Below are 23,430 nucleotides of genomic sequence, written 5' to 3'. Positions count from 1 at the left end.
TAGCAGCTAAGATAATAGTTAATGAAACAAAATCTTCCTCATTAAAATGCAGCATACTACAATTCAACATCAAGCTGCTCTCTTTTCAGCCCTTATGCCTATACTGACAAAATGTAAATCATGAGAAAGGGAAATATAGTTTGTTGATAGTATATTGGGGTGGTGAATTCAATATGAATTATTTAATGGAGGTGCTTTTTTTCTGGTAGTAGCATCAATAATTCCCCTTCCCCAACATAACAAAGCTTTTCATCTATGTGAGGATCCAGCTGGGATTCGTTAATCCCTGAAAATATGCAGACAAGCCCTAGGGTTTATTTAATTGGTTAGTGATAACTACTATTCTAACAGAAGTCTCAAACACCCCTTTGCTCCAGATTTTGCAAGCTGAGGACATACTAATTAAAATACACTGCAACTTTCAGCACCTGCAACACTTTCTAATTGTGCATGTCTTTTAAAACAAAACATTACACACAATGTGACCAGTAGGTAGCATTATTTTGTTGTTACCCATGTGGTCATCCTAAAGTGGTTTGTCACATCTAAGCAGCATATTGTACAATACAAGACTTCCCAACACCAATAAATCTTCCCAATAAATCTCTCACAATATAAATAATATTGTGATTTGGCTCAGCTGCATATTCAAAGTCACAGGTGTAAATTGGCAGCAAAGTAAGATGGAGGCAAAGTTTCTATATTTCTCTTCATCTTAGCTTTGTTTGGCATGCCTTCATCTCAAGGCAACCCCATTATGCTGTCTAGCTTGCATTGGATGAAAACCTCAGCTCGAAGAGGGACACCTTTCTAACTCTGAGCAGGGACCAAATGTATGAGAACTAGGCAACCTACCTAAACTCCTGTTGATATAGATAACCATGAGGTAACCCCTACAGCATTTGTCTGGGAGATGAGGTATATAATTTTCAGCATAGATGGGCACAATCAATTCATTTTCAGAGGCACATGAGAGACTTACCATTTATAAGAGACGGCAGCAGTAGGTTCTCTGCTTTCTTTTCTTCAACAACACCACCACTTAGTCTCAACTACCACCCGCATCCTGGTGGCATTCCAATGTCTTGCAGAAATGGCCCAATGATGTCACGATGTAATGTCACCACTCTCCAAGGCATGGCTGGGGCACAGGTAGCTGCTCCCCGCAGTGGCCAGTTGAGGAACAATCTTCTTTTCCCCCCGCCAGCAATGCCACTGGGGACAATGCTGCCATGATGTGGCAGTGCTCCCATTGGGCCACTCTGTGGGACATGGGAATGTCGCCAGGTTGCCAATGAAGTTCTGCCACTGAAGCAAAGCCATTTTGGTTGAAAGAAAAGAAAGTGAAAACCCTCTGCCGACTACTCTTATAAATGGCAAGTCACCCTTGTCCTCCTCTGAAAATTAATTTATTTTGCCCTCCCTTCCTGCATTATTTGCTGAACATCCTATACCCCCTTTTCTGGGGACTGGATGGCCCCGTGAAAGTTGGGGGTGGTGGTACTAGCGCAACTCTCCTTCTGCTCATGGAGAAATTAGGCTCCAAACCAAGAAACCTTGTGCTCACCACCAGCCAGCCCCCAGAGTTCTCCAGGGGCATAGTGTGAACTAATAATCAACTTCATGCTTAGTGCAGGAATGCACAACATGCACTCTGCAGCCAAGTTATTCTTGGCCAAGAGATTGTTGTCAAAATGGCCTAAATCACATCTTTTATTAAACACAAAGTTTCTAGTCCTGGAAAGGATGAAAGGGGGTAAATAAAACATAAACAAATATCTAGAAACAACTTCATTTTTTGTAGTATTAAACTGCAAATATATATATATATTTATATTATGGCCTTACAATTAAAATCATATACATACCAACTCAGAAGTTTCATTCAGCTGAATGAAACTTGCTCCCAGCTAATTTAGGATTGCAGCATTAATATCAGTTCTTGTTCAAAAGGGGCAACTATGGGTGCAGGATTTTTAAAACTACAAGATATTCCAGACTTAAGTATGTAAGAATATGAAATCTTCTGAATTAATGCAAGTTGCCCCTTCCCCACTGGCTTTGTCTCAAGTCCTCACAAATAATCTTGTGACATAATAATAAAATTGCTAGCCTTTATTACTGTGATACTGCTACCCTTCTGGGCCAGCACAATAAAGTGGCTAGAAAGTTGGGGCTGGACATAGAAGGCCCAGGTTCACTCTCCTGCCCAGCCACGGAGGTCACTGGGTGGTGTTAAATGAGTCTTTCAGCCTATGCTATTGCCTGCGTGTCTCATTTGTTGCCTCCTTCAAAATGCTATATCAAACATGCCTAAAAAGTCTTAAGGCACCAAACCCGGGGGGGGGGGCATGTTTAGAAATCAAGAAATATCCCATATAATAGAAAGTCTTTCATACTCCTGTGCTAGGAGATGATCCAAAAAATAATAATAATCTTACCTATTCTGGATATTTTATTTTCTTGGGACACAACAAAATAAAATAAGAAATAATGAAATAAAGTAAGAAAGTAAAAAGTGAAGCAACTGCAATATACAAAACCTATAAAGTTGCTGAACCCTTTCCATGATTGCTGGCTGTGGAGACACTGGAGAGATAGGCAAGCTACTTTTCATTGCAATTTGCTTTGGGAGGGGACTAATCTCTCAAAACAATTACACTCTCCTGGATTCCTCCAAAATAGGGAACAACTTCTGAGCTGTTTCATTGCTCCAGCAATTAAAGCTTATTATAAAGAGAAATCTGAAAATGCTGAAAGTGGCAAACTCTGTAGCTTTCACTAAAGGAGAACATTTAGCTCCCAGCATATTATTACAGTACAAGTGGAAACTGCAACGAGATGTTGCAGTATATATTCATCTCCTAACAGGGGTGTTCTTGTTCAGTGTGCCTTCCTCCAGGATATCATAAGATGTTAGGGACTAAAAAAGCTAATTCATTCTACCCCCTTAGTTTTCTCTTCCAACTGACACAGCATTCTGCAATGCCTGGTGTCCGCTAAACATACTGAGCCCTCATTAGGATTTTGGTGGTTGTGGTAGTTTTTTAAATTGAACTTCTCCAAAACGTGGGATTCCCCCTCCCACAAGCATGCTGATACCTCCCTCTTGTCTCTCAGTGGGTCCATTTTGGTTCCGTTCTGATCAGTATGAGGGCACTGAGACTTCATTATTGAGAGAGGTTGATGACTATTATACCCTAACCTTCCCATAAGAGGTGCTTAAGGCCACCAGCATCACAATTATATCCTCACAACGGCTGTGTGAAATAGGCACGGTCGAGAGTGAATGACTCAAGGTCACCAATGACCTTCATGGATGCTGGTGTCTTCCTCCTCCTAGTATACCACTCTAGCTCTCAGTGCAGTGTGGGGTATTACACAAATAAATTGCAGTTAACAGCGGAGTTGCCTGTTATCCTCTAGTTTAAATAGTCGGCCACTGGCCACTGTAGTTTAAGGGAAGATTGTACATCAGAACACCACTGCTCCAGAGAACACAATGGATAGCGCTCATCTCTGAGCACTCCAGAAAACATTCTCACCTCAGTTTGCCTGTTAGGGTTTTTTTTTTAAAGTTTCGACAAGGCAAACATAATTCACAAACAGGCAGCTCTCCTACAGAGCAGTGGAGAAAGTGAAGGCAGCATTTATGTACTGATGGCCAAAAGGCTACTTTTTGTAACACCAACCTCCCCCCCACCCAGTAAATAACCTTGCGGTGTGTAGACCTCTAAACTTCTTGTGGCCATGGACTATTGGAAAACGTAGCGTGACCAGCAGCCTGCATTTGGTTTGGCAAGTCAAAACTGAGCATATGTTCCTTGCCTTATTTCTTGATATACAAAAGAAAAAGAGAGGGGGGGGGGAGATTTGACTTCACAGGATGGACTCTGTCTAGTTAGCATTCACACCTGCATATGATTCAATCAATCTATGCATCCAGCCGGTGTTTTTTTTTGCTACCCATGGCAAACATTTTGTTCTGGCACCCACACTTCTATCAATTGCAAATAAAAACAAGCACTGCATTCATTCCACCCCCTGCTCCAACTTCATCCCTCTGAAATGCCAATACCACACAGGAAATCCCCCCCACCCAACCAAACTCTGTTCTAGATTGCCACTGTCGGGTGTGTAAATATATCTTTAAAGGATAATAGTGACAGAGGATGTATGGAAGTGAGAGCTGGACCATAAAGAAGGCTGATCGCCGTAGAATTGATGCTTTTGAATTATGGTGCTGGAGGAGACTCTTGAGAGTCCCATGGACTGCAAGAAGATCAAACGTATCCATTCTTAAGGAAATCAGCCCTGAGTGCTCACTGGAAGGACAGATCGTGAAGCTGAGGCTCCAGTACTTTGGCCACCTCATGAGAAGAGAAGACTCCCTGGAAAAGACCCTGATGCTGGGAAAGATGGAGGGCACAAGGAGAAGGGGACAACAGAGGATGAGATGGTTGGACAGTGTTCTCGAAGCTACAAACATGAGTCTGACCAAACTGCGGGAGGCAGTCGAAGACAGGAGTGCCTGGCGTGCTCTGGTCCATGGGGTCACGAAGAGTCAGACACGACTAAACGACTGAATGACTAAACGACTAAACAACAACAAGTGACAGAGGAACGTGTAGAGCAAACAGCATCTCAGGCCTGGGACTCTCCATCCCAATACGCTGAGTGGCTCTCCTGAGTCAGCTGCTAACCAGGGATTGGATGGAAAGAGATCTAGAAGGTATCATAAGAAAGCTTATTTACAGCAAAGCATACATAAATCTGGGTGACCTGGGTTAAACTTCCAGTTCCAACGCTTGCCTTGTCACTATCTCTCAGCCGCAGCCTGTCATGCGTAATATGAGGAACAGCCACCTACCTATGTGCGTGTTTTGTGACAATTTGCACAATAAAGGTTATAAAGCACTGTGTAAATAAATGAGAATAATACTAATTATAACTAGTAAAAATGCTTTTAGGGAAGCTTTTAATGTTTAACAGACTACTGTATTTTAATGCTTTGTTGGAAGCCGCCCAGAGTGGCTGGGAAGCCCAGCCAGATGGGTGAGGTATAAATTATTATTATTATTATTATTATTATTATTATTATTTATTTTGAAGGTGCTAAAGAAGCAAAGGTATTAAGGAGCAAACAAGACAAATAAATATCATTACTGCATCATTTCCCAGAGACTGAAGGGGATTAAAAGGTGACAGGGCAGGCAAAAGTGTGTGCCAAGTCCTGAAACCCATTTCAGGTATGCCTCTATGTGATAGTGGACAAATTCCCAGCATAGTGCATTTAATTTAATTATGAAGCCATTTTGTACAATGTCACTGGGAAAGAAATGCAATAATTTGTAATAATAAATAATATCCCAATTAAATTAGTGCCACATTTTAAATTAAGTTTAAAGCAGGAAATTAAATAAAGAGGATGACAGAGAACTCTAAAACTAGGCTGCGACGAGTGGAACATGTAACAAATTGAGCTACCAAGACTTTTAATGAATTTTCTTCCAATACTTTTAAGTGGTAATGCTATGGGTGCATTGCATTCTCTACTTGGGTGGTGATCAGGAAAAAGAAATATGGAGAATTCAGAAATCACTACCCCATTCAGCCCCAATGAGCTTCAATGTGGGGGCGGGTTTCCATGAAAGCAGATGTCATTTATTCTGTTCATCCAATGACTCAGCCTTGACCTAAAAAGCAAAGGCCAGAGCTAAAAGGGGGCAGTGCTAACACTTACTAAGCTCCAGTAAGGAAGAGGTTATGCTTTTTAATCTCTCCTTAAGTATTTTGCTGTTCTACTGAGTCCAGCAGTCATATATACACTTGTCATGAAAAAGTGAGATAGGTCTGATTATATACAGCTACTTCACAGATCACATTTTTTTCTAGACATAGACCTAAGACATAGACTCATATCTTCTGAATCAGTGCCTGGATGAGATAATAGGCTGAATGAGAGCCCAAAAATGTGCATTTTCCTAAGTTTGGAGAGTGGGCCTTGGTTAAATCTGCTTTGGTGTTTCAGAGCTATGTGTATTATGCTATTATTCCTGTTTGTAGATTTTACAAATAAAATTAGCAAATAAATAAATTACCCTGATTTTGACCCTCCAACTTTACACTGCCTACACACATGTCAGAATTGCCCTCCACAACAATGAGGGCTATGTGCTTGCTTCTTTGAAAAACAAAAAGCAATCCCATGATTCTGAATATTTCATACATCAGACCAGGCATGGCCAAACTTGGCCCTCCAGATGTTTTGGGACTACAATTCCCATCATCCCTGACCACTGGTCCTGCTAGCTGGGGATGATGGGAGTTGCAGTCCCCAAACATCTGGAGGGCCAAGTTTGGCCATGCCTGCATCAGACTGTATTGCACTTATACCTTCTCAGAAGCATACATTCTGCACTTTTCAGAAACATATTCTGAAAGATTGTGGAAAATAGAATGCAAAACTCACAAATGCTTGATCAATATCTTTCCTGATATCTGCTACAATCTGGGCATTATCCCCACGTGCCAAGACTGCATCAAGTGAATGGCACTGTATGGACTCCAAGAGACGAGCCGGGTGACCAAGGCGCAGGATCCGCTCTTTACAGCCAGCGAGTCTTTCTACCAAGTTGTCAACTGCAATGTTAGATGGAGCACAGCACAAGACCTAGGAGAGGAGCACATTTTTAAAAAACATTAATTTGTTTCACTAAAATGGCCAAAAAAGATATGCAAAAAATGAGATTAGGAGAATTTGAAGAAACACCTTCAAAACAGAAAGGAAAGGAGATCCTTTTATAAGTGCCAGGGGAAGAGCCACATTTAAAAATAATGATGATGATGAAGTTTCTCATTATTCCAGAGTCAAACCCAGGCCTCAGGATCTGACATGTAATTTTACTACCTTCTTATGATCTCTCCCAGTTTTGCTTCAGGAAAAAATACAAGGTCAGTAGGGAGGATGGAGAACCTCAAATTAATGGTTAGAGGTGCTTCAGTAGTATGGACAAATGGGTTCAAACAGCAGATCCACCCCAGCCAACACCATCTATTGTAATCTTGGAGGAGTCTTGCAACCTATTCCGAGTCACTCCCCAACCTATAACTAGGGCACAAGAGGGCCACACTGTCATGGGGACAAATACAAGATGTAAAAGATGTAAAAGATCTTATATACTCTGCTAATAAAGTGATGCTCCCTCTTCTTGCTATCAACCCAGTTCCCATAGAATTCAAAGGGACACAGAAACATGTCGTAAAATGCAGAATGGCTGGGCTGAAGTAATGGAAATGGTAATGGACTCAGCTATGTTTCCCAACCTTTGGGGACATCAAACCCCTGGAGAGCTGCTGCCAGATCATACAAAACTGTCCAGGATTAGGCGGCCATCACTATGTTCTGCCATCAAGCAGCTCCCTTAGAATCCATACCCACTCACTCACTTTCAAGCCTTGCTGAATAGCTTGGAGTATTATCTCCACCACCGTAGTCGTTTTGCCTGTTCCAGGTGGTCCATGGATGATGGCAAGCTCTTTCTGTGCCAGCGAGAAGCAAACAGCCTCCTTCTGAGAGGCATCCAGTGATTCATTGTAGTACTTCAACAGCTCTGCGAGAAGCAGCAGGAGGAGCATTTGTTCAGTTCTCAGTCCCGCAAAGAACATTTGCAAAAGAAAGAAAGCGCAACAATGCAAATAAGAGGCTGCTCCTGGAAGCAGATTTGATAGCAAGAATAACCTTTGCAACAAAGGAAACATCCAAGTTAATACTCAGAGGAGTCAGGATCCCTAGTGTGAGCCCATACTGAGTCCTGGCTGCCTTTAAGACAGACTATGTTTAGCTGCAAATATTCCCAGTCTTCAAACTCTATTTCAGAGACATTCTGCATCATTATCTAAATCTGTGTTGGAATAGAAAGTCAGTGTATTGTGCCAGGATGTATTTTAAAGAGGCAGCACATTTACAAAAATCCCACCATCATAATCTCACTAAGAAGTTCTTGGTTTTTTGCTTTTGTTAAAAAAGAAAACCACCTTCCTTGCTAGAAGGCCAAACACCAGCACTGCTTAAGTAGGTATGACAGGGCTTCTTAGAATGATTAATAGCATTAATAGCATCCTATAAAAGTGGGAAGAGCAATATGCACCATGGTAATGATTGCAAAGGAGCTTGTAAGTGCAAGAGGCATGTTCAAATTCCTGCTTAGACAGAAACCCTTTTTCTATGGCCGTAAGCAAGTCATACAATCTATCAGCCTCATTTTCTCATCTGCAAAACAGGGTTACTAAATAATATCCTATCCAGCCGTGCAAAGATAAATGAGATCAAGATTTCAAAAGTAGATGTACATTTGTCTTGAACACAGTGAGAACACTTTCAGAGCAGACTTGAGACGCTAAAAATGTTCTGCACAGCAAATGGTACAGGAGTTCATATAATTAATATCTAAACTTTACCCTTTCAACTGCAAAAGATAAAAGAAGATGGCTTTGGCCTCTATCCTGCTGTTTGTTTGATGTCAGAGTGCTACAGTAATCAGCAGAAGAACATTTGGTCTCCAAGGTCCAGAGGAAATCAAGTAAAATATAAAGGAGGGTGTTTTGGATTTCTTTTTTATGAAAGAGGAACAGTTGGCAAGTAGGAGTTCTCATTGTTAGTTTGGCAAATGCTACATGGAACAGGCATTTGTAATTTCAGGCTGGCAAAAGACACAGAACTAACAATTTAATTCCTCTGTATCTGCAAGAAGCTGGCACATCAGAAGGGGCAGTGAGCGTCACCTTTGCTAAACCAGGTTGCCAAGAGGTTTCTCATTCTAAACAGCAGGAAAGGGAAGTACCCCAATTCATTCAGTTTTTAGCATTTCCACCTGGATGACCCATCAGGTTGCACCTTTCAGTTTTACAGAAGGCACACTTTACATTGACCATTCAAAGACTGTCTTAAGGTCCCATTTCTTCCAGCCTTCTTTTGATTTGTTTTACAGTTTTATTAGTAACTGTAACTGCTTTATTTGTTTTACCATTGGAAGCACTTCTGAAGGAAATGGTTTTCCCCTCTTCAGAGGGGAAATCGGCAAGGCTAGGCTAATGCTTGTAGCTGATTCTGTGGTTTTGTTTTAAAAAATGGGATTTTTTAAAAAAAATTACCATACATTCCATGTGAATTCACAGGTTACTGAACTCTGGAAAACATCCCACAACAGTAAGGTTGAATCTTTTATTGTAATGTTGCCCTGACCCTATAAGAATTGCCCAGTCCCCATCCAGCATTCTGAACCGCATAACAACCAGCCAGCTGCCTCTGAAAGCTCACAACCCATTGCATGTTGTTACATCTAGCATTCAGTGTTATACAACCCGCTAAGCATGCCTACAGCAGCTGCCAGGTACTCTGACTAACCACAGCTGCTGCTACCTTAGAATGAACTAGTTAGATCACTGGCATCTCAGGTGGTCCTTCTGGGTCTGCAGCAATGCCACTGCTGGACCCATGGTGCAGGTTGGACTTACTTAGTGAGTAGTAGTGGCTGGCCATGCTCCTGTATGCTGCTACTTCTAGGTGATGTGAGACTGACTGGCTGGTCACAGCAGCAGGGAGCAATGGGGATTCCTCACTGCAGCACACGGTGGACAACTAGGCAGAAGGCAGTATGCTGAATAATGTTGCCGAAATAAAAGGAAGTACAGTGTGTGCACACTATATGTACATAAGCATTCTGGGAAACCCACTAAGCAGCAGCTCAGAAAAATGGGCAGGTGCCATGACTCAAGCCCAGCCAGGCCTGACCAAAGAGAAAGCCACTTTGAAGCAGCACAGCAATGCAGACCTAACAAGCTTCTTGCATCCTCCTTAGCAGCACCAGAACGTTCACACAGCTGCACAAAGACATCCTTCATACAGATTCCTTAAAAAATGGAATAAGTACTTTTCAAGAGAAGATGAGAAGAAAAGTAAGAGCAGTTACAAGGTGGCTTAAGCATATGCTGCTCATAGGAGAATGCTGACCTCTGGTGGTTACCAGCTATCATTATTCCTTTTCCAAAAAGCCTTTTACGTGGAGTTCTTTCCCAGCCTGTATCTGCATTGAAATGGTTCAAGATGCTTTTTATTGTTTTGTTGTCTGCCACCCTGGGCTCCTTTGGAAGAGGATATACATTTAATTAATTAATACAGGATTCACAGGTGCTAGCCTAGGCCTAGCTGTCCCCCTGCTGAGCTAGTCTTGAGTGTGAAGATAGCTTTTTATGGAAAGGAGAATGCAAATGTGTGCTACCACCTGCTTTGGAAATAGGATAATTGAGCTCTATGATATGATTCTTCCAAGCATGCAGATTGGCCCTGACACACTGACTAACCTTCTGGCAAACATCTGCATCAGAAAGTATGTGCCACCTTTCTCCAGCAGTTGAATTAGATAAGCAGTCGTGTACTGCATTGTTCACTAGAAACAGGATATTATAGGACTGTGACCTTTTCGTCCCACATATTATTCTTGAGAACAACTAGACTGCTCAGTTCACACAATAAGTAAAAGTACCTGTAACATGCAGCTGAAACTTAAGACCTGTTATATTGTGTAAGTCATGGTGTTTTTCTTGGCACCAGAACTGTTGGCCCAGGTGACTCCTGGGTGACAGAGAACAGGGATAAGTAACTGAAACTGGAATGTTTAAGACTAGCTGGTGGGGGACACTACTGTGAATACTGGCACGGTGCCCATTAAAATGAATGAAGGATGCAGAGCATGAATGCTGGTGGGTTGCATCTCATGACAGGATCTTGCAACCATTCTGACAAATTGCCATTGTCTGTCTGTCCTCTATTAATTTCTGGCCCCACCACGTTCTAAAGATGCCCTTTTGAAAAACATCTAATACCCCTGTTGAGTTTGTGGGTCCATTATGGACTCCTCAAAACTCCAAGGGTAAACTATACCTCAGAACTCCGGGGAATAATGTTTGGTAGCCTTGCTCACCAACAGAAATTGTGCATCAACCAAATGCAGTTGGTACCCCCACAGCCTTCAGTCTACAGGAAGGTGATAGCTGCGGGTGCTCCTAGCACTGTTCCTGCTTTCACCAACACTTTACATTAAGGAATCATAGCTGCGTAACCTCCCAGCTGTACTCAGTAAGGGTTAAACTGGAAACAAGAAAAAGGGGAAACCACGCATAAGACAGTTAGACAGCCACACAAACATTCCCTATTGAATATTGGTTAATAGGAATCACTGTGCTATTCTTCTGTTGCTGTTGAACAACCACACAAGCAAGATCCTCTACTTTCAAGTGTAATACTTACCAGCCTAGCCAGCAAGAACTGAGCTCCTGCCACTGCACCTTAATCTAAAACGGTGACAACAACCCACCCTGCCCCCCACCTCATGAGTAACCTCAGTGGTGCTGCCTCATACTGAGAAAGACATGTGGAACAAGAGTGGCCTCTCCACTTGGTGTCTGGCTCCACTGACTGCTGAGGACATCAGGATTCTAAATCTATGAAGACACTCCATAACAATATTTTGTACTGATGCATGCTCCTTGCACAACAAATGTTTATGCCATTGTGATGCACATGTAAGGGAGTGCCAATGCCAGAGAGCAGTGGTGCCAGATGCACTTAGCACTGCATCAGATGTTCCAGTGATACTGTTCCTCAACTGACACAATAGATTGGCGAGGCAGTACTCTCGGAGTTGCTAACAAAATATATTTGTACATCATAGTTGGAACAGTATGGAACAGTGACTTCTCCAGGCTTCAGAATTTTTCAGCATGGTATCCACATTCTATATAGAGAAGGAAAAGTTCTTACTTATATTGTTGGCATCACTAGGTTCAGAAGAACCGAAGAGGACGTCGATAAGACCAGATGCAGGCCCGGAGCGATATTGACTAAGTGTGTTTAAGGCCCTGCCACAGAAAATAATACAAAGGGAGTGAATCTTAAAAACAATTCCTTTAAAACTCAGACAATATTCTCAAACATGAATAAACTTCTGCTGTAAACTTCAAGAGCTGGGTGTTGTTCATCTCTGCAGTCTTTGGATTGAAGAGGGTTTTTTTGGTGGGGGAGGGGAGAAAAAGCTGAATATCCTCTCTCCCTTGCATTGTAGTGGGTTGGACTAGATGACACTCTGGATCTCTTCCATTCCAACTCTATAATTCTATGAACCCATAGTACTAAACTGGGTAAGGAAGCCCACTATTTTGCTTATAAGTAGTGAGTACCTACAACACCAAATCTGGCATTTGGAGCCCTTGTACAAAGTTTGTTGCCCTGTGATAATACGGAAAAGGGAGGGGGTGGGAGAACAACATACCTTCTCCCCATTATTTTTTACAACTTTTGAAAAGAAAGGCATGCTTACTATCCGTTTCAGGTACACAATAAAACAAGACCTGTCCTATATTAGTAGCTTTACTTTTTAAGCCTCTTGTATGTGACATCGTTGGTAAGTTTCAGCAGACGATAGGAGTTCCCCTGGTCCAAGCTCACAAGGTTACTTTGAGGCTCATCAATTGCAATCGTGATTGATTTGGGGGCTATACGGGTGACAAGTCCTGTGGAGAGCTGATCACCTTGGCCTGCTGTTTCATAAAGTCCAACAATGTCACCTGCAGATGAAACAGAGAAGAACATTCAGGATACAGAATAGCATGCAACATGGCCCTATACCAGGTTTGGTTATTTGCCCATCAAACCCACCATTGTCTACAGTGACTTGCAGTAGCTCTTTCCTAGTAGTCTCTCCCATTGTCTGACACAGCTTTATTTAACCTGGGGGGTTAAACCTGGGACATAAGAAGTATTCCACTGAGTGATGGCTATATGGAGCTCTCTACTAATAAACATTCCAGTCCTCAGGAATGACTGCAGGAGCCCTCTGCAATCCACCCATCCAGCTCCGCACAACTGGCTGCCTGCACCCCCCAGGATCGATTTCCACCTCCCACATGTCCACCAAGATCCTGACTAATCAGCTGTGAAGCTTCACCTTGAAGCCAGAGTAGAAAAAGCACAGAACTTGGCACTGAGTTGAAAATTCAACACCCAGCTATTTCATTTCAGCAGGTTCATCCCACACTGGCTGGTTGTTGTCTGTAATATGGACTGGATGGGAAAACACAGACTAGGAGGAATCCTATTACAGATCCACCAATGGTACCCGCTTTTTTAAGGTACCAACTTTGTTCACTTCTGTTTTAATAACACAGGAAATGACTGTTTCAATACATTCTTAAAAGATAAATAGCCATATTGCATTAATAAGCAGAAGTTGTGCAATCCGATATGCTCAGTATGAAGACAGGCATTGTAGTTGACCTGGCAGCAACATCACTGAGAAGATTGGGTCTTTAGTTGAACACTGAAACCTGGCATGCCATCAGACTTTTGTACATCTCAAGGAAGCCAGGATCTTTGAGTGGCTTGAACCAGTTCTCATCTTGGCCCACACAGAATTTAGATCAGCATACCAGGATGCCCTTAGTTAATAGTAAGTCTCCAGAATCACACAGTATATATAGAGCCCCCAGGACAGACATTATCAGTTTTAAAACACACTCACAGATTTATATTTCTAAAATATAGCAAGTGTTAGCCATGCAAGCACCACTTAGTTCCAAAAACCAATCAACAAACCCCTATTGATTGTATCCAGCAATGAGAATACGTTCTGCTTCAGTAAGTAATTCAAGTACCAATGAAACTCATTTTATATCAATGAATTAAATAAAGATTGTTATGCATCTTAAATTGTTATAGGAATTGCCAGTTTAAATTGCCAGAATAAAATCAATCCACTGTGCTTGTACCTGAGGAGCAGGGCGGAAAGTCACCTTCTCTTAGATTCACATCACTCAATTACAACTACAGGAAACCACATTTTCATCTGTCTTTTTCCACTCTCCTGTCTGCCTCCCTCATCTTTCTGAAATATTTATTCATTAAGAGAGAAACACAGCTTTGCATAATTGAAAATGATCACTCACTAGCAATTGTGAACCCAACGGACAATTTCTGTAGCCCATGCTGGCATTTCAGAAATGAAGTGCTCTTTCAGAAACAATGCAGAGGGAGATTATGTGCTTCTCAAAGTCTGGGCCGGGGGTGGGGCGCTTTCCAAAGTTCATGTTTCTCTAGCTTCATGCAATCCACTTCCAAATATTCTTTTGTTTTAAAATAGCCAAGGATGCAATGCCATGCTGCTCCCCGATTACTATTATCACGCACAGCTGAGGAGTTTATTCTGGTATACAATTAACCATTTGCTTGATTGCCTGTGGCAAGAAAGAATTGGCCCCAGGTGAATCTCCAATCTCCCCCCTAGCCTTAAAGAGCTAACCTGCCTATCCTCCCCCCCCTTTCCTCCTCCTCAAAAGAAACAGCCCCAAAGGATTCCCTTGGGATGCTGTTCAACACAGGTTCAGATTTGAAACATGTGCCCACTATGTCTGGGCTATCTGTCACTCTCTCCTTCTCTGAAGAAGTGTGCATGCACACAAAAGCTCATACCAAGAACAAACTTAGTTGGTCTCTAAGGCATAGCTGTCAACTTACAGATTTGAAAATAAGGGACCAGCAGCCTCGAAAATAAAGGATGAGCAGCCAAAATAAGGGATTTTAGTAAACCAGCAGTCAAACGAAGCCTCAAGCGGTGGTTCCCACAGCGCAACAACCTGGCAAAGAGGATGCAGCAAGGAAAACCACTGTCACCTCTCCGCTGGGAAGCACTGAGCAAAGGCGAGTCCACAGGCAACGCGGCTGATTTGATCGGCACAAGGCATGCAAGCTCCACCCCCCAGTCGTTCTTAGACTCCTTATTGGGTGAGCAACGCAGCCAAGCAACACAGTTGGAGCCTCCCTCCTCCCTGGCCAGCAGGGAGGGAGGCAGAGGAGCTGCTTCCTTTGAAACCCAGGAAATTTACAGGACATCAACAATCCGGGACAGCAGCGGGAAACGGCACTGGGATAAGGGAGTTTCCCACCAAATAAAGGACGGTTGACAGCTATGCTCTAAGGTGCTACTGGGCAATTTTTTTTAATCTTTTTTTATATATTTCTACTGCGTCAGACCAACATGGCTACTTACTTGTCTCTCTCCTATGAGGGTTGGGGTGAGAGAAAAAGAATGCTCCCAATGTGCTGCGGTGTTCTATTTGACTCTTCCCTCACCTGTACATATTGGAACGGAACCTTGGAGCCACCAGAACACAAGTTTGTGCCAAACAGCCTAAACAAGGCTGCATTTGGGAAGATGAAAGAAGAGCTATCTTCCTTTCCAGCCTTAGATTTCGGTTATCTAAGACTGCAAAGCAGCAAGCCATACCCAGTCCTGTTTTAATACAGGAAAACAGAGGGTGCATGCAAGGAAGAGCCACCATTACTGCAGCAAAGTGCAGAAACAACAACCTCAGAGGTGACTGCCCACTGCTTCCCTGTCATCTTGGCTTCAAGGGGAGAAGCGCAATACAGTGGGAGGAGGAAAGAGCTAATAAAGTGCAAAGGAAGGAGAAAATAAGGTGAATGGAACAGGGGTAGTGGGTACGTTTGTCTACTCAGAGCAAGTTCCACATAATTCAGTGCAGCTATTCCTAGGTAAGTAGGAACAGGATTGCTGCCTAAATTAATTGCAAACATCAGATAACTTCAGGCATGAGCCTCTGCTGAACCATTTTGCTTGATTGTACAGTAGCGGTGTAATGACTTAGACTACTCTCAATAAAACAAAAGTAGCTGGGTTACCAGGTCAGGGGTATCAAGAATTGATTAACAGGGAGAAATGTAAAGTATTGCACTTGGGCAAAAAAAATAATGAGAGGCACAAATACAAGATGGGTGACCCCTGGCTTGAGAGCAGTACATGTGAAAAGGACCTAGGAGTCTTGGTTGACCACAAACTTGACATGAGCCAACAGTGTGACGCGGCAGCTAAAAAAGCCAATGCAATTCTGGGCTGCATCAATAGGAGTATAGCATCTAGATCAAGGGAAGTAATAGTGCCACTGTATTCTGCTCTGGTCAGACCTCACCTGGAGTACTGTGTCCAGTTCTGGGCACCACAGTTCAAAAGGACACTGACAAACTGGAACGTGTCCAGAGGAGGGCAACCAAAATGGTCAAAGGCCTGGAAACGATACCTTATGAGGAACGGCTAAAGGAGCTGGGCATGTTTAGCCTGGAGAAGAGGAGGTTAAGGGGTGATATGATAGCCATGTTCAAATATATAAAAGGATGTCGACTTCCGGGTTGGCGCCATCGCCGAATGGCGAACTCCCTCCGAGCTCCGGAGGGAGTCTGCTCGGCAGGGGCTGGGTTCTACCGCGCCGGCGACGCGGGGACCCTCAAAAACCATGGGCGCTGAAACCCATGGGCATGGTGACTCGGCTGGCACCGTTTGCGCCCCCCCGACCACGCAAAGGAGCCTTTTTAAAGGCTGCGGAGCGGGTGACAGGGGGGGTGGTGCTGTGAGTCTTCCGCTTCCCCTGCCGAGCGAAGCCGCATGCCATTTGGTGGAGAGCGCTGACTTCTTCCATTGAAAATCTGGACTTAAAAGAACAACCCGTGAGTAATTGGAACTTGGATTAAAAAGGGGAATAATTTTTTTTAAAAATTTGGAGCGAGCAGGGGAGGTATAAAAAGAAAGTCAACCTCCCCCCTGTTGTAGAGGAGCTAAAGCAAAGGACCTGACAACTAAGATCGAGTGCAACCTTTTTTTTTTGATAAAGATATTAATTTCGCGATGGAAAATTATAAGCTGGGCTGGAGGAGAAGAGTGGAATGTGAATTAAAATACAACCCCCCCCCCCGGAAGCCCCGGGAGCGATCTGTGAGAGCGCCTGGAGAGGAGAAATAGAGGTTTTGACAGCTGTCAAAGGAGCTGCCAAAACTGAAGAACAAAAAGAGAACTTTGTTACAAGGACTTTGCTGGTTACATTTGTTATAAATTGGATATAAACTGTTTAAAACAAGGAATAATAAGTTACTTTGACTGGTGGGTGAGATCGGGAATGAAACTGAGTTACTATAATCCCTCTAGAGGAGCTGTGGGTTATTACAAGTATCGCTGGCATGGAATTTGAATCGGACATTTTATCTCCTGGGAAACTGCAGAAATGGAACACTATTTTGTCTACAGAGGTCTACACACTAAAGGAGACAATACATTTATCTATTGAAGAATGGAAGGGACTTGACGTAATGTTTTGTTCCTGAATAATAAAGCCTCTGTAGAGGAATTACAAGCTTTTTGGAATTAGAACATTTGTGCAGGAGAGCAGGGGGGAAAAAAGAAAAAAAGAAAAAAGAGGAGAAGAGAGAACATCAAGAACAACAAGAAAAACAAGAACTGGACAAAGTTGGAAGATAGACCCTTTCTAAGATTGGACATTTGAAATTAAAGATGATTAAAAGACGGTAAAGATTACTAAAAAGATGGCAAAGCGGACTGGTGAAGGATTATGGCTTAGATTATGGTTCAGATGTGGGAGCTCCAGGAGACAGTGGATTTGATGGACATTGGGAACGCAACCGGGAAAGGGGGGAGGGAAATTTGGAATCCAAAGGGTGTTAAATTATATTTTATTCTTTTTTTAACTCTTTTATGTTAATCTGTATCTTATATTAAAGAGGGGAACTCGTGGAAGGGAACAGGTCGATTTTAGGGGATGGGAAAATATTTTTTTTAAATTGGGTCAATGATAATAATTTTAAAATTTGGGGTAAGAATTTGTTGAATCTATTTGAAAGAATTGGAATACAAGAGGGGGTGGGGAGGGGGAAGTCCTGGAAAGATGATATTGAAAATAAGGTCTTAAATTTGGATGTTTTTCTTTTTTTTGTTATATTTGAAAATCTTTAATAAATATTATTAAAAAAAACAACAACAAATATATAAAAAGATGTCACATAGAGGAGAGCGAAAGGTTGTTTTCTGCTGCTCCAGAGAAGCAGACACGGAGCAATGGTTCCAAACTACAAGAAAAAAGATTCCACCTAAACATTAGGAAGAACTTCCTGACAGTAAGAGCTGTTCGACAGTGGAATTTGCTGCCAAGGAGTGTGGTGGAGTCTCCTTCTTTGGAGGTCTTTAAGCAGAGGCTTGACAACCATATGTCAGGAGTGCTCCGATGGTGTTTCCTGCTTGGCAGGGGGTTGGACTCGATGGCCCTTGTGATCTCTTCCAACTCTATGATTCTATGATTTTTGAAACTGTGATCTGTGGGGCACTCTGGTGAACAACAAAGATGTTAATGGTCCTATTAACAGTCTACATACTATTAATTTACTACCACAACTTTGCAGTTTGCCTTGGAAAGGCAGTGTAAACTTTTTTTAGTTCCCATACCAAAAAGACAGATTTAAAAGGCACCTATGGGGTTTCTTTTTAGGAAGCTTTTTGTTTTTGAAGATAATTTGTAGAAAGATTTTAGGGCCTGGTTTTCCTTTTTAAAAAACAAATGCAAGGTAAACACATACAAGATTGAAAAACAAATTAATTAATGAGAGGGAAGTACTTTGAAGCCAGTTTCTGATCATTCTACATGTCTACTCCCTTTAAATAATTATGTACCGTATTTTTCGCCATATAGGATGCACCAGCCCATAGGACGCACCTAGATTTGGGGGGGGGGGAATAAAGGGGGGGAATTATTTCCCCCCCCCCAGGCGCGGGGCTGGGGCAGGGGAAGCTCGAGCTTCCCCCGACCCCAGCCCCCAGAACGGGTCCGAGAGCGATGGCGAAGGTGCACGCACCTTCGGCATCGCTCTTGGAGCTTGCGGGGCTGGGGGTGGGGGAAGCCGGAGCTTCCCCCGACCCCAGCCCCCAGAACGGGTCCGAGAGCAATGGCGAAGGTGCACGCACCTTCGGCATCACTCTAGGAGCTTGCGGGGCTGGGGGAAGCCCGAGCTTGCCCCGACCCCAGCCCCCAGAACGGGAGCCAGAGTGATGGCGAAGCTGCGCACAGCTTTGGCATCGCTCTGGGAGCTTGCCGGGCTGGGGGGATAGCTTCCTGAAGCCTGGAGAGCAAGAGGGGTCGGTGCGCACCGACCCCTCTCGCTCTCCAGGCTTCAGCGAAAGCCTGCATTCGCCCCATAGGACGCACACACATTTCCCCTTCATTTTTGGAGGGGAAAAAGTGTGTCCTTTAGGGCGAGAAATACGGTATCTATTTAAAATTATATTCTTTAACAGAATCAATGGAGAACTACCCTGGCAAATCATATTGTTCTTGAGGAATTAGGTCTGTAAACCTTCCTCAGATTCAAAAACTTGAGCCAGAATGTGGTCTTGGAAGAGAGAGCAGAATTCATCCGAGTTTTAGTTAATGAATTTCTGTTCAGCTGCCATATAATCGAAGATCTGCTTTGCCTCTCCTCACTGCAAATGTCACACAATCTAGCACCATCCAGTCTTCTGTGGCAGCTCCTCCTGTCAAAACTGTTGGACACCTATCATCATAGGCAGAGTGAATGGGAGAACTAAATACCCTCCAGCACTAGGTTTCATCAGTCTTGAGCTGAATGCTAACTACCTGAAATCATCAAGTAAATTTGACCTAGACTAGTGTTAAAACAAAACCAGAAAACAATCTACTTCACAGTTTAATTTTCATAAGTAAGGATGGTTCTCCTGCTGCTGGAACAGACAGAGCTTGTGATGTCATGCAGTGAGGCATAGCTTTTCTGTCTGCTTTCTATTGAAGTCAACAACTGATTACTCACCAGGACCAAAATTATTGCAGGGCAGCTCCGTCTCTGAGCTATGCTTTCTAGGTTGTAAAGTTACAAGCAGACGGCCATACAACCCCGTTCTTTGACTGGCTACTTCAAGTTTCAGCAAGCAGACACCTTTGCGCTGCAGCTCTTTGAGGGAGAAACTTTCCTTCCATGCCCTGGAAAAACACATAAAATTGTTATAGATTCAGAAGTTTGAGAATGGTATGAATTAAGATCTGGTCTGGTCCTCTTCCACTCTCCTTCTGCCCATGAAGAATGTGAAGAGAAATGCTGGTAGACAACAAAGAAACATCCCCTAGATTGAATGGCCATGTGTCCTATTTTCAGAGGTCTGTCCTCTATGTAAAGGGCTGTCACAGGACAGTCCTTTATTGGAAAGAGTGTCCTCTACTTGAAGGGCTGTCCAAGTCTACTTTAAAGATATAAAACTGTAAGAAAAAAAAGCAGGGTCTTGCAGTAGCCCATCAACCATTAGCACCAGGGCAACAGATTGAGCAAGTCCGCAGTTCACTACCTTCCCTACTATTGTTTCGTGAACCGTAGTATATTTCTATTTAGATTACATAATTGATTTCTAAATTTGCAAATATATAATAGTGTATGCAAAGCTTATTCAAGTCTCTTTCCTCTTTTTTTGCAGCACAATTCTTCTCTTTTGGCACCCTTCCAAAGAAGGATAATAATATAAAACTATGAGACAATGTAGGTGTGCATTCATGTCTGCTGGGGCATTGAGATTACAGATTAATGCTTTGACCTGTACCTGGAGGAACCTAGTACCACTACTTTCTAAGCTACCTCAGGTTGATGTGTGTCTACACAAGGGCCTTACTGTGTATTCAGGGATGTGGAAAGTGTCAAGACTACCCAGACCCCCCTTGTCACAAAGTGTCCATGTAATGCTAGGCCTGGGTAAATTAAGATTCTTGCTTGGGTAGTTTTACAGCAATCCAAACCGTTTGGCATCTCTCCACCCACCTTTTTTTCTTTTAGTTTAGCCTCAAAACTAGGAAATGGACACTTGGTAATTTGCATAATATAAATTAACATTTGCAAAGGATCAAAAGACTGCAGGGGAAAAAGAGGTGCCAAATTTAAGGAACACAGAAGTTACAAGCTGTACAAAGATTAACAGATTCTATGCACATGTAGAATAAAAGAATGACTCCAGAAATAAGAGATACCACATTTACATTTATCCAGAAGTAATTTACTGAACAACCCTGCACTAACTGATCTACCATCATATGCTGGCTGCCTGACAAGCCATGGGCAACTGCGCGTAGCCTCAAAGCAGGAAAATATTCAATTATCAACAGGAAGCATTGAGATATCAGGGGCTATTGACAGGCGGCAGAGACTTTAATATATCTCAGGGCTATTCTGCTCTATATGAAAAGCTTCTTTGAAAGTTCACTTCAGAGCTATAAACAGAGGTGTGCAAGCCTGCTTTCCCCTTGGCCCTGCAGGGAATGTAGGGAATGAGAGACTTTCAATTAATAATTTGCTTCTGGCTGCTGTTTGTGAAACAAATCTAGAGTTCCCTTGGGTGTGAGGAACTGAGTGCATGGTTCTTTGGATACAGGCCTTAGCCTGAAAGTCTGATTATTTCGATACTTTTTCAGGTAATTTTAGAAAATCTTCCAACAAGTACTACAAGGATTACTCACCTAAATAAGTGTTAAGACATTTAACTCATCTTTAGGGAGCAGAGCCCATTTTACTTTATAACAATAAAATAATACTCAGCAACTAAGCCCATGGTTGAACAAGTTTGAAAACTTCAGTTTCTTTTACTATGATATAAGGAAACAGGATGGTATCACTTAAACTATATACTTTCACTGTGAGAAACAGAAACCATTTACAATAGCTGCTGGTTACTAACAGTGCATACTAGCCTACTCAGAAGTAAGTTCAATGGGACTTACCCCCAGGTAAGTATGTACAAAGCCCAAGGTTTGCCAGGTTTGCTGCAAGACAGGGATTCTGTACCTTTGATAGTTTTGGTTCTAGAAAGGTGCTCTAAGGTCATAGATTTGAGTAAGCGAAAGGCTGCTTCTGTGCATTGGCATCTTTACTAGTATTATTGTTTACACACTGCCCTTCAGAGAAATCCAGAGCAGCACACAACCCAGTAAAATGTTATTCTTAGAACAACTTTTACTTCATTTAGAGCAATAACTAAAACAAACAATACAGTACAACGGTACAGTACTAGCACCACTAAATTCAGATCAGATCTTTCTACAAATTGCCAGTCAGTAGGCCCAACAGCAGCTCATGAAAATAAATTATAAACATAAATTATAAAATCTAGTTGTAATCTTTACCCTGCAACATAAGACTATGACCATCTCCTGTCTCCCCTGGGCTTGTATTGGGGGTGGGAGCTAAGAGCATGGCTTCCTTAAGGCCATTAGGAGAAAAATCAGGAAGAGCTGTTTGATGGTAAAAGCTGTTTGACAGAGGAATAGACTCCTTCAGAAGGTGGTGAGGGACTTTCTTTCCTTGGAGGTTTTTAACCAGAGGTTGGATGGCCATCTGTCATGGATACTTTAATTGAGATTCCTGCACTGTAGGGGGTTGGACTAGATGACCCTCGGGGTCTCTTGCAACTCTGCAATTCTATGATTCTTTAGTTAATTCATGGCAGAGGCATGACTGATTAATAGCTCAATCTCTTAGCCATGTACGCTACCCCGGTTCTCTTGACAGGCACTAGATTTTGGGGGATGCAAGCTCCAGGATCAACTAAGTAGCTCATGTGGGTTTTATTGTACTCCTATATTATGCTCTTCGAGCACCTGAAATCTTCAATGCATTTAACTTTTCAAACTACGGGTCGTTGCTAGCCAAACAAAATAGCCATTACTTTCTACCTCATGAAGAAATGCTACTGTATTTGGCTCTGTGCTTTACTCCCCCCACCCCTTCTCTAAAGTCCTGGACACCCATCACCAAGCAATCCTACCCATGTTTATTCAGAAGCAAATCCTAAATTGGTCAGTGTGCGAGAGCTTCTTCGAAATGCCTAAGTGCAGGACTGCAACCTTTGCAGTCGTGCTTAGTTAGGGTCATTGAATGTGTGCAGAGATAGGCAAACAAAACTGCATCTTGTGTCTCGGGAGAGATTAACTCAGAAGGGCCACAGGGAAGCTGACTGCATGGCGGGAAAAGCTTTGGACGGATGGTGTGCATAAAGGCCCCACGGGCAGCGCAATTCCCTATAAACATATTTCCTCAGTATAAAGTTCCACAGTATTCAGCGGGGCTTGCTCCTCAGCAAGTCTCCTCAGGATTTTTTGTAAACCAAGATATAGTATGCCAAACCAGAGGTAACTGGGAAACCTTTTTAATATAAATTTCAAATTCCGTACTTCGCTTTATATAGTTTTGTTTCCCCTTCGGGAATATAAGTCACACTGCTTCGTTTGTGAGGGGACCTTAGGAACCCTACGAAAGCAACTGTCCACTAGCCGCCGGCGATACCTGGCTTCCGAAATCTCGGCCTCCCTTTCCTCCTTTAGCATCTCCAGCTGCCGAGAGACAAAATCCTGAACCACCGCCGTCGCCATCGCGGAAACCTCCGTGGGAGTGAGGGGTGGGAAGGCTTCACGGCGAAGGATTCCGCGCGGGAATAGGCAACGGACGCTCCCTGGACTCCTGGGCTTCTGTTTCCC

The 23,430-nt window shown here is 42.9% G+C and overlaps 1 protein-coding gene across 1 annotated transcript in view; it reads right to left on the bottom strand.

The window, feature by feature from the left end:
- Positions 1 to 23,373, bottom strand: part of IGHMBP2 (immunoglobulin mu DNA binding protein 2) — a 70,759-nt gene extending 47,386 nt beyond the window's left edge. Inside the window, exons 1-6 of the mRNA XM_079991285.1 lie at positions 23,240 to 23,373; positions 19,733 to 19,902; positions 12,432 to 12,624; positions 11,822 to 11,919; positions 7,450 to 7,613; positions 6,473 to 6,673 (exon numbers count right to left, since the gene is read on the bottom strand). Of these exons, the coding sequence (XP_079847411.1) occupies positions 6,473 to 6,673; positions 7,450 to 7,613; positions 11,822 to 11,919; positions 12,432 to 12,624; positions 19,733 to 19,902; positions 23,240 to 23,325 (912 nt within the window). The 5' untranslated portion in view covers positions 23,326 to 23,373. The remainder of the gene's footprint in view (positions 1 to 6,472; positions 6,674 to 7,449; positions 7,614 to 11,821; positions 11,920 to 12,431; positions 12,625 to 19,732; positions 19,903 to 23,239) is intronic.
- Between the last annotated feature and the right edge of the window lie 57 nt (positions 23,374 to 23,430).

The sequence above is a fragment of the Podarcis cretensis genome (genome assembly GCF_951804945.1).
Source record: "Podarcis cretensis genome assembly, chromosome: 1".
Classification (NCBI taxonomy): Eukaryota; Metazoa; Chordata; class Lepidosauria; order Squamata; family Lacertidae; genus Podarcis; species Podarcis cretensis.
The sequence above is the reverse complement of the archived record's forward strand: the minus strand, read 5'-3'. Positions and strand labels throughout refer to the sequence as shown.